Source organism: Spermophilus citellus, assembly GCF_964194105.1.
Source record: "Spermophilus citellus genome assembly, chromosome: 6".
NCBI classification, from domain to species: Eukaryota; Metazoa; Chordata; class Mammalia; order Rodentia; family Sciuridae; genus Spermophilus; species Spermophilus citellus.
In genome coordinates, this window is record NC_138187.1 from 112,180,067 (window position 1) to 112,197,658 (window position 17,592).

General features: G+C 35.2%; 1 protein-coding gene across 6 annotated transcripts in view; it reads left to right on the top strand.

Moving 5' to 3' along the window:
• Nucleotides 1-17,592, top strand: part of ENAH (ENAH actin regulator) — a 150,184-nt gene that overhangs the window by 60,775 nt on the left and 71,817 nt on the right. For all 6 annotated transcript variants that reach the window (XM_081300189.1, XM_081300188.1, XM_081300191.1 and 3 more), the window contains exon 2: nt 11,917-12,082. In XM_081300189.1, coding sequence (XP_081156315.1) covers nt 11,917-12,082 — 166 coding nt within the window. The remainder of the gene's footprint in view (nt 1-11,916; nt 12,083-17,592) is intronic.

Consider the following 17,592-nt stretch of genomic DNA (forward strand, 5'->3'; position numbering starts at 1 on the left):
ATGCCACATTTTTTTTTATCCATTCATCTATTGAAGGGCATCTGGGTTGGTTCCACAGTCTAGCTATTGTGAATTGTGCTGCTATGAACATCGATGTGGCAGTATCCCTGTAGCATGCTCTTTTAAGGTCTTCAGGGAATAGTCTGAGAAGGGCAATAGCAGGGTCAAATGGTGGTTCCATTGCCATCTTTCCCAGGAATCTCCAAACTGCTTTCCAAATTGGCCTCACCAATTTGCAGTCCCACCAGCAATGTACCAGTGTACCCTTTTCTCCACATCCTCGCCAGCACTTGTTGTTGTTTGACTTCATAGTGGCTGCCAATCTTACTGGAGTGAGATGGTATCTTAGGGTGGTTTTGATTTGCATTTCTCTGACTGCTAGAGATGGTGAGCATTTTTTCATGTACTTGTTGATTGATTGTATATCCTCCTCTGAGAAGTATCTGTTCAGGTCCTTGGCCCATTTGTTGATTGGGTTATTTGTTATCTTATTGTCTAATTTTTTGAGTTCTTTGTATACTCTGGATATTAGGGCTCTATCTGAAGTGTGAGGAGTAAAAATTTGTTCCCAGGATGTAGGCTCCCTAATTACCTCTCTTATTGTTTCTCTTGCTGAGAAAAAACTTTTTAGTTTAAGTAAGTCCCATTTGTTGATTCTTGTTATTAACTCTTGTGCTATGGGTATCCTATTAAGGAATTTGGAGCCCGACCCCACAATATGTAGATCGGAGCCAACTTTTTCTTCTATCAGACGCAGAGTCTCTGATTTGATATCAAGCTCCTTGATCCATTTTGAGTTGACTTTTGTGCATGGCAAGAGAAAGGGATTCAGTTTCATTTTGTTGCATATGGATTTCCAGTTTTCCCAACAGCATTTGTTGAAGATGCTATCCTTCCTCCATTGCATGCTTTTAGCCCCTTTATCAAATATAAGATAGTTGTAACTTTGTGGATTAGTCTCTGTGTCCTCTATTCTATACCATTGGTCCACCCGCCTGTTTTGGTACCAGTACCATGCTGTTTTTGTCACTATTGCTCTGTAATATAGTTTGAAATCTGGTATCGCTATACTGCCTGATTCACACTTCCTGCTTAGAATTGCTTTTGCTATTCTGGGTCTTTTATTTTTCCATATGAATTTCATGATTGCTTTATCTATTTCTACAAGAAATGCCGTTGGGATTTTGATTGGCATTGCATTAAACCTATAGAGTACTTTTGGTAATATCGCCACTTTGATAATGTTAGTTCTGCCTATCCATGAACAGGGTATATTTTTCCATCTTCTAAGATCTTCTTCTACTTCTCTCTTTAGGGTTCTGTAGTTTTCATTGTATAAATCTTTCACCTCTTTTGTTAGGTTGATTCCCAAGTATTTTATTTTTTTGAGGATATTGTGAATGGAGTGTTTTTCCTCATTTCCATTTCAGAAGTTTTGTCGCTGATATACAGAAATGCCTTTGATTTATGCGTGTTGATTTTATATCCTGCCACTTTGCTGAATTCATTTATTAGTTCTAGTAGTTTCTTTGTAGACCCTTTTGGGTCTTCTAGGTATAGAATCATGTCATCCGCAAATAGTGATAATTTAAGTTCTTCTTTTCCTATTTTTATGCCTTTAATTTCTTTCGTCTGTCTAATTGCTCTGGCCAGTGTTTCGAGAACTATATTGAATAGAAGTGGAGATAGAGGGCATCCCTGTCTTGTTCCGGATTTTAGAGGGAATGCCTTCAACTTTTGTCCATTCAGAATGATGCTAGCCTGAGGCTTAGCATAGATAGCTTTTACAATGTCAAGGTAAGTTCCTGTTATCCCTAATTTTTCTAATGTTTTGAACATAAAGGGATGCTGTACTTTGTCAAATGCTTTCTCTGCATCAATCAAGATGATCATATGGTTCTTATCTTTAAGCCTATTGATGTGGTGAATCACATTTATTGATTTCCGTATGTTGAACCATCCTTGCATCCCAGGGATGAATCCTACTTGATCATGGTGCACAATTTTTTTGATGTGTTTTTGTATTCGATTCGCCAGAATTTTATTGAGGATTTTTGCATCTAGGTTCATTAGAGATATTGGTCTGTAGTTCTCTTTCTTTGAGGTGTCTTTGTCTGGTTTCGGAATCAGGGTGATGTTGGCCTCATAGAATGAATTTGGAAGAGCTCCCTCTTTTTCTATTTCCTGAAATAACTTGAAAAGTATTGGTATTAATTCTTCTTTAAAGGTTTTGTAAAACTCCGCTGTATACCCATCCGGTCCTGGGCTTTTCTTGGTTGGTAGTCTTTTGATGGCTTCTTCAATTTCATCCATTGATATTGGTCTGTTCAAATTGTGTGTATCCTCCTGACTCAGTCTGGGCAAATCATATGACTTAAGAAATTTATCGATGTCTTCACTATCTTCTATTTTATTGGAATATAGGTTTTCAAAATAATTTATAATTGTCTTCTGTATTTCTGTAGCATCTGTTGTGATATTGCCTTTTTCATCCCGTATGTTAGTAATTTGAGTTCTCTCTCTTCTTCTCTTCATTAGCATGGCTAAAGGTCTGTCGATCTTATTTATTTTTTCGAAGAACCAACTTTTAGTTTTGTTAATTTTTTCGATAGTTTCTTTTGTTTCAATTTCATTGATTTCCGCTCTGATTTTAATTATTTCTTGCCTTCTGCTACATTTGCTGTTGTTTTGTTCTTCCTTTTCTAGGGCTTTGAGATGAAGTGTGAGCTCATTTATTTGTTGGTTTTTTCTTTTTTTGAGGAATGACCACCAGGCGATGAATTTTCCTCTTAAAACTGCTTTCATTGTGTCCCATAGATTCCGGTATGTTGTGTCTGTATTTTCATTTATCTCTAAGAATTTTTTGATTTCCTCCTTTATGTCTTCTGTAACCCATTGATCATTCAGTAACATTTGTTCATTTTCCATGTGATGTAGAATTTTTCCTTCCTTCTTTTATCATTGATTTCCAGTTTCATTCCATTATGATCAGATAAAATGCATGGTATTATCTCCACCCCTTTATATTTACTGAGGGTTGCCCTATGGCATAATATATGGTCTATTTTTGAGAAGGATCCATGTGCTGCTGAGAAAAAAGTATATCCATTTGATGACGGTTGATATATTCTATATATGTCAGTTAAGTCTAGGTTATTGATTGTGATATTGAGTTCTATAGTTTCTTTATTCAACTTTTGTTTTGAGGATCTGTCCAATGGTGAGAGAGGTGTGTTGAAGTCACCCATAATTATTGTGTTGTGGTCTATTTGATTCTTGAACTTGAGGAGAATTTGTTTTATGAATGTCGCAGCACCATTATTTGGTGCATAAATATTGATAATTGTTATGTCTTGTTGGTGAATGGTTTCTTTTAACAGTATATAATGTCCTTCTTTATCCCTTTTGATTAACTTAGTCTTGAAGTCGATTTTATTAGATATGAGGATGGCCACCCCTGCTTGCTTACGAAGACCGTGTGCGTGGTATATTTTTTCCCATCCTTTCACCTTCAGCCTGTGTGTATCTTTTCCAATCAGATGTGTCTCCTGGAGGCAGCATATTGTTGGATTTTTTTTTTTTAATCCATGATACCAGCCTATGTCGCATTATTGGAGAGTTTAAGCCATTAACATTCAGAGTTACTATTGATATATGGTTTGTACTTCCATCCATGTTTGATTATTTATCCTTTTTTAAAAAAATTTTAGTTTGTTTCTCCATGATTATCTTTCCCCTCGCCCTCTGTCTTTACTGAGGCACTTCCCACTGATGGTTTTGGTTATTGTTTTTCATTTCTTCCTCGTGTATTGTTTTGCTCAAAATGCTTTGCAATGCTGGTTTTCTGGCTGCAAATTCTTTTAACTTTTGTTTATCATGAAAGATTTTTATTTTGTTGTCATACCTGAAGCTTAATTTTGCTGGATACAGAATTCTTGGTTGGCATCCATTGTCTTTCAGTGTTTGAAATACATTGTTCCATGACCTTCTTGCTTTCAGTGTCTGTGATGAAAAATCCGTTGTTAACCTTATTGGTTTACCCCTGAATGTAATCTGTCTCCTTTCTCTTGTAGCTTTTAATATTTTCTCTTTGTTCTGTATATTGGATATCTTCATAACAATGTGTCTTGGCGTTGGTCTACTGTGATTTTGTGTGCTCGGTGTCCTGTATGCATCTTCAATTTGTATATCTGTTTCCTTTTTTATTTCTGGAAAGTTTTCTGTAATTATTTCATTCAGCAGGTTACTCGTTCCCTTGGTTTGAATCTCTGTACCTTCTTCTATCCCGATGACTCGTAAATTTGGTTTTTTATGTTATCCCATAACTCTTGGATGTTTTTCTCGTGATTTTTTACCAGCCTTTCTGAGTTGGCTAGACTGTTTTCAAGATGATATATTTTGTCTTCATTATCTGACGTTCTGGCTTCTACTTGCTCCACTCTGTTAGTGATACTCTCAATTGAGTTTTTAATTTGGTTTATCGTTTCCTTCATTTCTAGAATTATTGTTTGATTATTTTTTATAATCTCTATCTCCTGATAAAGATGCTTAACTTCTTCTTTTATCTTTTTATGTAATTCATTCTCAACGTGTTCTTTCGCTGCTTGAATTTGCTGTCTTGTATCCTATTTAAGGTTCCATTCCATCTGTCTAAGGTGTTCCTTGAGTTCTTTATATGACCATTTTTCTGATGACTCTAGGTCCTCCTGAATATTTAGGCTGTCCTGCATTGTTTGTACTCCTTTTCTTCCTTGCTTTTTTATGCTGCTCATGTTACTTCTTGTTCTGTTTGACTGCTGAGTTACTGTTTACTCCTATAAAGATAAGTGAATTAGTAAAGGCAAAGCACATAGAATAGTACATGGCACTCAGCAGTAAGTACTGTGTACATATTAATATTTGTAATAACATTATTAGTCTTTATCACAATACTCATTAATTGATTACTTATGTTACTTAATTATCTCTAGAATTTAGGTCTTTCATAATGTAAATCAATCATGCCTGTAATCCCAGCCACTAGGGACACTGAGGCAGGAGGATCGCAAGATTAAGGCCTGCATTGGCAATTGAGTAGATTATCTCAAGATAAAAAAGGGGTGGGGGTGGCTGATGATATACCTAAGTGGTACAACATCCCTGGGGTCAATCCCCAGTAAGGGGTGGGGGTGATTGTCATGTTAGGACCCCAACCCTTTGACTCTCTTACTTAACCTTTTATCTGAGCTCTAGAGATACGTGATGCAAAATTAAAATCTCTAAAGAACTGAGTACTGTATCTTTTCTCAGTAGGCTTGCTTTATACATGTTAGACTAAAATGCTTGAAGGATGAGAGACACCATAAGTGTAAATGCACAGAAGAGCAGCCATGTAGATAGGCAGCAAAGTGGATGCCTGAAATTGAGGGATATTTCAGAGGACACAGTCCTGCTGTCACCTTGATCTTGACTTCAGCCTCTAGAACTGTGAGAAAGTAAAAATTTTTAAGCCAAATAATAGTAATGATGATAATAAGTAAAAATGAAAAATTAAATGCTTAAAGATATATTAAGGACACCATATTTAGTGGTGAGCAATCTAATTCCGTTAGATTTTGTTACCCCTGCACACCAGTCACTTTGTGGCTTTGGCCTTGTGATGCTCTTGATTGAACTATTCAGTGATTTCCCCCTACTTCAGTAAGCAAGAAAAAGAAATGACGAGATCAGAAACCAAATTCCTGCATATCCCAAAAGCCAGAGTTCATTTCCCCTACAGTAATAACCACTTACCACAACTGCCAGCAGTTATCTTTAAAACTGCAGCTCTTGGCAGTAACTTCTTAATCACTGCAAAGCCCCAATTTCAGTGTTTTGTAAGGTAGAGAGATTTGGGGGAAGAGGCGGTCAATGCAAAAAGAGCAGATTCTGACTTGAGAGTAACTTAGGTGCAACCCTCAGGGCTCTTTGAAGAAGATGGGAGACGACCTCAGAGGGGTAAACAGTGCTTCTTTTGTGTTTTTCTGTGGTCTTGGGAGTAGTCGTCAGTGTTTTGGGGGTCCCTTTCTTGGTTGCCAGAACTGCTATAAAACAAAAATTACAACAAATTTTATTACAAATCTAAATGGCTTTTGTGTATAATTCATGAATTTGGCAGCCATCAGTATACAAAACAAAGATAGCTTCCCTTGGGCAATAGCAAAACAGTGAATTTTGTAATTTGGGAACAAGGGAAAAGAATAATAAATAGATTGGTTAACTTTTTGGTAAGGGTTAAAGCAGAGGGGACTTCTCTAATTACACTGAATCAAGTGGTCTGAAATCTCCCCTTTTGAAAATCTGGTATGCTTTTGGTTCTCTCTGCTTCCTTTAAGAAGTTTTAGTTTGATTGTGTCACATTTAATATGAGAGATCTGTTTTGCCTTTGGGGGCCTAGTGTAGGATCTTAGTTTAAAATGATGGTCTCATGTAATTTTTTAAACCAAGTATCAGTAAAATGCTAGATATAGCCATAAGTTTTCTTCTTTTGCTTTCCCTCTTTTGGGTCTTATCTGCAAGTTCTTTCTGCTATACTTCCAACATTATATACCACATACTTCCTTCTCGTTTTCTAGTCTGGTATTTGTGCTTTCATTCTTAATTTCTATGACATAAGAATCCCTTCTTTGCGTAATAACTAGAATCATTTTTCCAAAATGTAAGTCTTGTTCTATTTAAAGCCCTTCAGTGTCTTCCTAGTACACTTGGAGTAAAATATAACCTTTTCATGGCGCAAACATTATCTCTCCAGAGAATTTTGTTTTTTGAGAAATGAATGAATACTAAGAGGATTCAGAGGAAGGAAAAATTATTTCTGGTTTTAGGGACCTCAGGAAGACTTAATAGAAGGAATAGTATTTGATCCTGGTCTTAATAAGTAGGATTTTTGTTAAAATGTCATTTTTAATGAACAAGCATTAAAAAGCTCGTATGTGCCAGATACTCTCATATTCATGCATTTTTTTTTGGCAGGTAATGATTAGTAAGTGGCGTATTATGTAGCCTACTCTATCTCAGGATCTCAGGTATGTTATAGATAAGTGGCTCTACCAACTTCATCCCCAGCCCTGCAACTGGAATCAACAAATTGCTGTTGTTAAAGACAGCTTTACTGTATTACTATCAATAATTAGTGTATACAAGAATACACAGTTCTTGTCTGCTTAAATACCAGGAAACATTTCTTTGCTGCCTATGAGAATAGAAGTTGGCAAGTGTTCTCTACTATTATATATACCTGCTTAGGTAATTTGACTATATTCAGAAATGAATACTCTGACAAAGCTACACAATTACAATGTAGTTTCATGGGTTTTAGACTTTTTAAAAAACACTCAGCTGTCTTCTAATGTAATATATCTTTGACAAATACCAAAATTAACATACGGAAAATGAAGTATAATCATCAACAACAACAACAAAGTCCAGTTTTTGTTTATAGTTAATTTAGTGATCTTCATAAGACTGTAGATTAGTAATTTACTAATTTAATCTTTTTTGTATTACTTCACTGACTAAATCTTTATTTTTAACATTAGTGCATTATAGTTATACAGAAAAGTGGAGTTCATCTTCGTAAATGCATATAACAAAGTTTGCTCTATTTTAATCTCCAGCTGACTGAGGATTTTGAAGACTAACCAGTTTTCATTTTGAGGCTTTCATTGTGTAGGCAGGATGGTCGTATAAAGTTGCATCATTTTATTGTTTGTATACACATCAATATACATGTAGAAGTAATTTCTGTGGTGACTAAGGGGAGTCATACTTTGGATCAGAGAAAAGTAGAGGGGCAGGGAAGAAACTATGGTTAATGTAGAATATTACCTAGATAGCTGAAGTTATTACATTTATGATTTGTCTTTATTTTGGGATTTTTAAAAAATATTTTTTTATTTGTAGATGGGCAAAATAGCTTTATTTTATTTTGTTTTAAAAAGTGGTGCCAGGGATTAAACCCAGTACCTCACACTTTCTAGGCAAGTGCTCTACCACTGAGCCACAACTCCAGCTTGGGATTTTTTTATTCCTATTTTTAGATTCCAAAAGCATTCTCATTTTAGTGAGTTATGATGCCCTCCCTAATTCTCTACCTGGCAAATACACCAAAATATTGACTGCTAATTCTGTATTGATTGACTTAATCTGTTTTGAAGTTTGCAGGTTGATGAAACCCTTAACCTGGGTACCACTGGTTTATTTTGTGTATTATATGTGAAGGTTTTTTTATTTTATTCTTTAGTTCTTTTCCTCCCATGAGCAGTCTTTTCCCTTTTACCAACCTGGTCTTCACCAGTTCAGTTAAATTCTGACACTAACCATCTGGGGTTAACATAGTCCCCACAGGTTATTACTCAGTCTTACAAGAATGCCCTCACTTCAGACTCCAGCTGCAAATGGAGTGCACAGCCTGCCCACATGTCTGCCCAGCAACTACGAATTCCATAGTTAACCCCAAATCCCATCTCTCTACCACCAATTCCCAGACCTCAGGAAAGTGCTTTGGTGTGACTGGTCTACTATGAAGGATACATTTCAGGAACAGCCAAATAGAAGAGATGTATAGGTCAAGGTATGGTGGAGTGGGGGACCTGAAGCTTCTCCTCCTGTTTCATACAACATGCTTCCAGCACCTTGAGGTTATTAATGGCATTGTTTTTATTTTGTTTTGTGTGGTGGTGCTAGGGATTGAACCCAGGCCTTGTACTAATGGTGTTTTCATTACATTGATATAATTGATGAAATTCTTGGTCATTGGTAATTGAAGTCAATCTCCCCTCCCCAGAGTTGGAGTGTGTGGTGGGCTGAGTTCCAGTTCTCTAATCCTCCATTGGTATTTTTGGTCACCAGGCCCTATCCTTAAGCTATTTAGTAACCCCTACAGCCAGGAGTCATCTCATTATCATACCAGAGACCATTATAGGAGAGTCCAAAGGTTTTCTGAGCTTTGTTCCTGGAACCAGTGACAAAGACTAAGTATTTTTTTATGTACCCACAGCATGCTTGTCTCTGGTGAAACAGATGCTGTGAAGAAGAAGGGGAGGATGGAGTGCAATGTCATTAAACCTCAGGGACTGGGCCTTCACGAGGCTTCTCTGCTTGCCTGATATCTTCTAGAATAGAGTTATTTAGATTTAGCCTGTCCTTTCACAATTTGCCAGATACTCACATGGTTATTACTACTTCTCCAATAATATGTAAGTGCTCAGATCTTATTTTTTCTTCTTTATTTTTGGCTTCTAGTACTTTTTGTTTTTAGAGTTGGATTGTATCCATGACATCTCATTTTGAAGATTTCATGTTCATCAGAAAACTAATCAGCTATTTTTTTCCTTTCATTTTTTTGACCTTTCTTGGCTTTCTGAATATGTTCATTTGAGTTGTCCTTATTACTGTGGTTATAGGTTTCTCAGGGAAATTGAAGTAATCGGATGATAGTTGACTAAGCAGTTTGTATGTAGAGTTTTGTCGTTGAATAACCTCAAGGGGTGGGTTCCAAGATCCTCTGGGGGATACCAAAATCTAAATGTGTAAGTTCTTTTCATAAAATGGTTTAGTATTTGCACAGAACCTCTGTATATCCTCCCATATATTTCAAACAATTTCTAGATTATTTATAATACCCAATACAATGTAAATTCTGTGTAACTTGTTCTTATTTTGTTTAGGGATTAATGACGGGGGCTCTATACTTGTTCAGTGACTGTAATTTTTTTTTTTAAGAGAGAGAGAGAGAGAATTTTTTAATATTTCTTTTTTAGTTTTCGGCGGACACAAAATCTTTGTATGTGGTGCTGAGGATCGAACCCGGGCCGCACGCATGCCAGGCGAGCGCGCTACCGCTTGAGCCACATCCCCAGCCCTGTGATTTTTTTTTTTTTCTGAATACTTTTGATCCAGGTTTGTGTCTGGAACCAGTGACAAAGACTAAGTATTTTTTATATACCACAGGTTTGTTTGAATTTATGAACTTAGAACCCTTTGATATGGATATGCTTGATTAATGAAGTGCTTGTCTCAGCTGTTCAATTAAACCATGTGATACAATATTTGGACTGTCTCTAGCAACCCACTCTGGAGCATTATATCTAGCTTCCTTGATTTTAGATTTACTTTATTGTTTTTTTAAAACATTCTTTTTTGGGGGGGGAAATAGAGTCATCTAATTTATAAAATAAGCTATTGCTTTAGTTTATATAATCTCATGGGAACTTTTCAAAGGTATATTATTTCTTGAACATTAGGTGACAGAATGTAGGCCCCAAAATAATAACTTTGGAAAATTCTGTTCTTTATTAACTTACAGGTTTATTAACTTATTATTTACTGTAAGTAAATTTGTTACTTAAGTTGTAAGCTGTAAGAAGAAATTTGCCTTCCCTTGTTTCCTGTAATTTTTGTATTGAATTATGTAAAAGTTCTCGCTTAGCAAGAATCTCCTTTGTGAGTGATGAAGAAATTTCAACTGCTGTACTGTCAAATGTCCTTTAATCAACTTTAAAAAAATAATTCAAGCTTTAGTCATTGGCATGTTTCTATTTCCAGAAATATTTTACCAAAAAAATTTTAGACAGTACCACTGGGTTTGCTATGCCAATATTATTACAAGTTAGTTTTTGTAAAATTTCCTCAATGGGAAACTGGGAAGTTATCACCTTGTCCTTCTGGTACAATTTATTTGTCAGTGCTTTGACCTCTTTAGGTCTCCCATGATCTTGTCATCAAATCCAGGAAAAGAGTGAAACACAATCCCCTCCTGCAAAGCTGCATTCAGTCTTAGATGGGCTGACAAAAGCATGAGAAAGGGGAAAGTGTGAAGGTGGCTTTTTGTTTCTGAGTATATTTGGGAAGAACCCTTATGATTTGTTTGACATCCTTGAAACTGAAATTGGTAGAATGAGTAGTGCTTTTGTCCAGGGTAGGGGTTTCTTGAGCCACCTGTGAGCATCTTCATTGACTACTGCGTAAGCCTCGGAAGTATCATAAGGCTTATTGATGTAGAGCTCAAATTATTTTAATTGGAATAATAGTCTGCATAGTCAACGTGCCTGTTTTTGTTGTTCACTTTTGGCATTTGATTAAAAAAAATGGCATGGAATAAGGTAATACTTGAATCAGTTTCTCACCCAAGAGTAAACAGCATATATGAAAGGTTAACCTGTTGCTTAATATAATTGACCAGTCTTCTATATTTTATCTCAATCTCATTTGGTAACTAATTATTGATATCAGTGGAACTAGGACTTAAGATTACCTCATAGAATTGGTCCTTTATTTTTTCTGTTTATCTATGGAGGTTAGAAATTAAAACCTAATAGGATACTTAGAATTCATCTCATTTTACTTTTACACTTTTTAAAGTGAAAACAAAAATGTGTAAGCACAGGATATTAACTTGCCCAAAAGGAAATAAGGATTTACTCACATCGATGTTCCTTGTTAGTGGCGACTCCCATGTCTTAAGGGACAGATAGTGCTTACTTGAGTTTGTTCCAGATCTTAAAGTGATCTGATAATAAAGATATTTTGTCAGTAAAGAATAGGTAATCACAGACAGGTCACCTGTGTGTAATAAACATATATTAAATGATGATTAGTAAATTGTAAGTTTTAGTTGCATTTAGATTAATGAATAAGATTCACATTTAGAAGAAAAGATTTTTTCTGTTGCTTATCTGTGAGCTCCTTTGTGCATCTTAGTCTGTTCTTTTTGGTCCCTTATTACATTTCATGTTTTCGTTTGTCCTCCCCACTAGACTCCACCCTTGAGCTGTTCGCTGCTGTTTCTAGCACATAGTAATTGATCGACTGTCAAGTTGGTTTATCCTGACTTACATGGTATGTGGGACACCTAGTGTATTATAAATACCTTATGTTTGAATATTTTCTTTTTTACAGTGAACAGAGTATCTGTCAGGCAAGAGCTGCTGTGATGGTTTATGATGATGCCAATAAGAAATGGGTGCCAGCCGGCGGCTCAACTGGGTTCAGCAGAGTTCATATATATCACCATACAGGCAACAATACATTCAGAGTGGTGGGCAGGAAGATTCAGGACCATCAGGTAAGAATTGATATATTTTTACTTTAAGATGATTTAATATACCTAAAAACTTAGTATATTCAGTTTTTTTTTTAAAAAGTAGTGCTTCAAAAACTAATCAAAATACACTGTCTGGGAAAAACTGAATATAGGTTTGCCTCCTCACCCTTTCTACTTTTTACAAAACCTGAATTTAGATGAAGATTTGGAATTAAATCCTATACAAACCTTCATTCAATCTTCTTGCCTTCCAACTAGCTAGTTTTTGTAATCTAAAGTAAAATCAGAACAAACAAAAATGAAGGACTATTTAAGAAACAGAAAATATTGTTAAATTTATATATGATAGGGAAAAAAATGGTAGATATTAAGGTTTCAATTCATACCTGGGATAATTCTCTACTCTGTATTTCCAAAAAACTAACTGGATTATCTGATTATGTGATTTCTTGGTCCCTAAGAGATCAGGAGCAATAGTGCGAGGGAAAGGTAGATAGGGTATTATTAGCATTAACTATATACCAATAGCAGCAAAAACTTTTATTTTAGATTTATAAAACACTTTTGGAAAAAATTATTTTCCAAAGATGTTGGAATCAACAGATGTAAAAATTGTTCTGCTATACATGCAGGAAAAATAGAACAAATTTTTAATGCCCAGTTGAGGTGTTACTTAAAATAGGTAGATCTGTAGGTTTGCCACTAGCACAGTGGTAGTAGAGTGTGTTAACAGATGCTATAGTTTTAGGATAGAAAATTATGAACTGGAATAGCTAGGGACTTTGAGTTTTAGGATGGAAATTATGAACTGGAATAGCTAGGGACTTTGGTTTGTCATATGCATATATGTAAGGTTTATGGGCCTATTAAATTTGGGCTGTGAAACTGAAATCTATGCAAAAAACTGGGATTCTCAGGGAGACTACATCCCATAAAAAGAAGACTAAGACAAATCCTTGCTATCAGGGCAGGGAGGCAAAGGAGTTTGTTTCTGTATGACCTGGTTTAGGAACTTTCCTTAGAAATGGAAACTACAACTTAACTCTCACAACTCCAGCTGAGAAATTATTAACAAACACCAGTTACAGATGTGAAACTGTTGGGACAACTGATAAAAGTAAATGCAGTGTACTCCTGGAGAGAAACTGTCACATCTAAAGTCAAGTCTACAGAAAACAACTTAATAAATTGGCAGAATCTACTGATGAAGTACACAGACTATCTCAACCTGCCCCTTTTTCGACCTTCTCATGCTACCTTTTTTCCTTAGTTACTCTTCCTTCCCCTTTCACTCTTCTTTCTCCTCCTTAGTTTCTCTCCTTGCCGTTTGTACTCCAGTTTCCCTGCTGTGTTGCATGGCCTTCCTTTGGTGTCTCCCCAGTCTCTATACCAAGAGCCCCCTCCATCCCTTTGGCAGTTCAGGCAGTATCAAGTGGTTTTTTTTTCCCTCTTTGTCTTTCCTTCAGCCCCATGTTTTGGTGGTTGATTGCATCAGACACAAGTCAAATACTGCGTAAAATGCTATTACAAAGAAAAAAATGAACACTGTGTAATTAAAACTCTGTAGAAATTAATGAACATTTTTAAATACAGCATTCTGAATTAATAGCTGTAAAGGGTTAGTGAATAGATCATTTGTTAATACTAATGAATGGTCCTGAAAGTATGTTGACAGAAAAGAAAATGAATATTTAAAAATAAGTAGAAAAATGTTTGTGTAAGCCAGGAAATTTCTATATGAAACAGTAAAAATTTGTAATTAAGCTGTTCTGTGACTTGGATTTTGACAAATAAGTGTTTCTTAAAATATTTGAAGTGCCAGGGATACAGCTTATTTGCCTAGTGGGTGAAAGTCCCTGGGTTTGATCCCTAGCATGATCCAAAAAAAAAAAAAAAAAGAAATTAAAAGTCATGCTTCTAAATATTTGTGACTGTAAGATGAAGTCATTATGAGCACTAGGAAATATTTGGGAAATAATACTTGGACCTTAGTGATAAGCTACTACATATAGAAACTGTGGGACATCTAAGCTGTCCTTAGATAGACACAGCTTAACAAGAGATTCAGGAAGACAATTTGATAAAATTCACATCAATTTATAATAATTCTCAGCCAATTAATCATAAAAGTTTTTTTAAGCTGATAATATGGATAATATAAAGGTACAGCAAATATTTTATTGGATTGTGCAATGTTGAAAGCATTTCCATTAAACTGTGAATAAATTTAAGGTTTCAGCTTTAATCACTTTTCATTTAGTGTTGCAGAGGACCTTCTAGTTAACCTAGCAGTTCAAAGATGAAGAAATAGAAGGTTTAAGGATTGAAAGGAACAGCTGGCCTTATTATTCATCAATGATATAATTCTCCGTATAAAAAATATCCTAAGTATCTGCAGATAAATTATAAACACTAGAAAGATTGTTAAGCAGGGTTATTAGATACAAGACCAGTATTTAAAAATTAGTAACATTTTTGTATAGCTAGCAATTAGAAACTAAAATTTTATAAGAATGCTAGCTAAAATAATAAATGATAATGTACCTGAGAATAAATCTAATGAATAATAGATTTCCTGTCATTTCAAGGTACGTTGTTGCATCTCTTAAATGGTTGTTGCCAGTGGAAGCACATTGTTATAATTTACTAAAAACATCCAGTTTTTCTGTAGTAATCACTGTTTAAAAAGCCACCCACCATTTATTTGTAAAATGGAATATATTAAAATTATTTCATTTTCTGTTTAATGTTTATTAAGTTCTTAATATGTCTAGGTGTAATACCTAAGTTTTATATAAAGTTTCTGACCTTGAAAGATAATATTAAAGAATGTGAATGTTAAGTTTGTAAGCAAAGACATGTTAAATGTTTCAGTTTTGATAAATACGAATCATAGTACAGCAGAAGTATAAAAGAATCACCAGTGAGTAGAGAAGATTGGCAAAGGGGTCATGGGTCTTCATAGGCAAGAGTAATACTAAGCTAAGTCTCAAGGAACTAGGTGTTTGCTGCACTGCTTACTCTGTTATGGTCAGACTAAAAATGTAGGACAGAATATATCACCAATTCAGAGTCAGTCTCACTGGGTGTGAAGAAGCATGGAGCTTAAGTTTATGATGAAGTATGATCACATGCTTCATGGACATTTAAATCTTTAAGTGAAAACATGTACTTCCTCTTTAAAGATTACTTAAGTGTTATTACTTCTTAAAGGTTAGATGAATGAAACAACTGATTCAAATTAAACCATTTTTATGTTGGAAGAATTGAACCATTTACCTAATATAATTTGATTCTAGCAAAAAAATGTCTTTACCTATTTCTCACATTCAGATACAGAAAATTTAAAAACTTAAGTAGAGCCTATTTTCTGTCTTGTCTGCTGTTTTTAAGCTATTCACCCAATGGAATATAAATTTGCCATATAATGGGATTATTTTCCAATACTATGAAATTATGGTGGCTTTGGGTTTCTAGTAGCTAAGGATTTGTGGTCCCATCTCTGCATTTATAAAAACCACACAGTAAGAGGTCACTATATATTTTTTATTGTGACAAAATATACATAACATTAAAATTACTATCTTAACCATTTTTAAGCATTCAGTGGCATTAAGTACATTCACATTGTTGAGCAGCCATCACCACCAGCCATCTCCCAACTTTTTTTTTTTATCACCTCAGACTGAAATACTGTTATCTATTAAGTAATAACATTGCATTTTCCCCTCCTCCATCCCCTAGTAACTACTTATTCTGTCTTTATAAATTTGACTCTTCTAGGTAATTAGTATAAATGGAAATATACCATATTTGTCCTTTTGTGTCTGGCTTATTTTACTTAATATCTTCAAGAGATTATTATGATTTAAAAATAAATTCAAGCTTGGGAATTGATGGGGAAGTTAATTTAGGTAGAACCTGTCTGAGTACTAAAGCAAAGGCATAGAATATTAAAAAGAAAAAAAATCTATTTGGAGAGTTTATCTGGCAGTGAAGAATTATTGGTCCATGATCTGACAGAATAAAGAGCCAGAGAAGTAAGCCCTGCTTTCTTCTGGCTAAGATCTCTGTTCTCCTAGAGACATAATGTAAGTTTTGAAAAAGGGGACTGAGGATACAAGCAGAGTTTTGGAAGATTGACATCTGGGTCAAATATAACCAAAATTAGAGTTTAGGCTCTGCTAATGAAGTGGGGGGATTGTCTTAGTATTCTCTCAGGTCATGAACCCAGAAGCCCATACTGTAGGAAGAAGTTTGATTTAGAATTGGACTGACCTTTACAGGCACTAATTATTTCAATCACTGTATAGATAAAGATAATTTGAATCTGTTAGTTTTCTGAGCTGCCTGCCAGAAGCAAATGTAAGTCTCTCTGGAAAAATTTTAACATCATTGTAGGGCTCAAAATTTCTATATATTTGTCTATACCCAGAGTCTGACACTTAATCAAAATAACCAGGCATACAAAGAGACAAAAAGAGCAATCATAGGATAGACCTACTGGGTAATGTAGTTAATGGTATTATCAGAAATGCTTTTTTTTTTTTTAACAAGATGTCCCAGAAGGCAACAATTTAAAATCAGATAATCAGTAATCATAACTAAATACAAAATTTCATGTAAACTTGCGTTTCAAAATAAAATCAGACCCTTGCAACAGAATTGCCCAGGAGTTTTTTTCTTATATAAAAACAGTTAATATCACTTTGCAAAATGCATACAAAAATACAGTATTAAAAAAAAGACTCACCTCAGCATAATACCCAGTAGCTTATAAAACACAAGCTATTCAGGTGAGACATTAGTGACCTGTTCCCCACCTATCCTCCCAAGACAATTCCAGAAGTCAGTTGGCTCCTGAAAATCTAACTCCAGAAGGTAGAGGCTAGCTCTAAAACTTTCACTTGAATTCTGAGGCCAGGAAGCAAACTCACAAAGAAATCATTGTGTGGACTCTAGGTTTGGAAGTAGCAGCTGGTTTTACAGAGCCACAAATTGTGCTTTCCATTCTCCCACCCCCTTCTGGGCCGCAGAGGGCCTGCTTCTCCCAAGACAGGCTTAGTGGTTTCCTGTGATTGCCAGCATGACACCTGCTGGGTTGGGTGACTTTCTCAGATTGGAGGCTGCACCTGAATTTCACTCAGAGCTACAGAGTCCAGTTGGGGCAAAATCCATCATGGTTGAGAGATGCCTGCTATTAAACAACTAAGTGATAGATGGGGTTTACAACAAATTAGAAAAGATTCAAAATAATTGGTGAACTGGAATATAGGTCAAAAGGAACTATTCAGACTGAAGGCAAGGCATCTAAGCAAAGATGGGATAACATTAAAAAAAAAAAACCTAAGATACTTATGGACTACTGAGAAAATGAATAATATATGTATAGGGTCCCAGGAGAAGAGGAAAGAATAAGACTGAAACAATAATCCAAGGGACAGTGAACAAAAATTTTAAAAGTGATGAAAGAACATCAGCTTAGAAATGCTATAAAACTTAAGTTTGATAAATACAAAGAAATGTGTGTG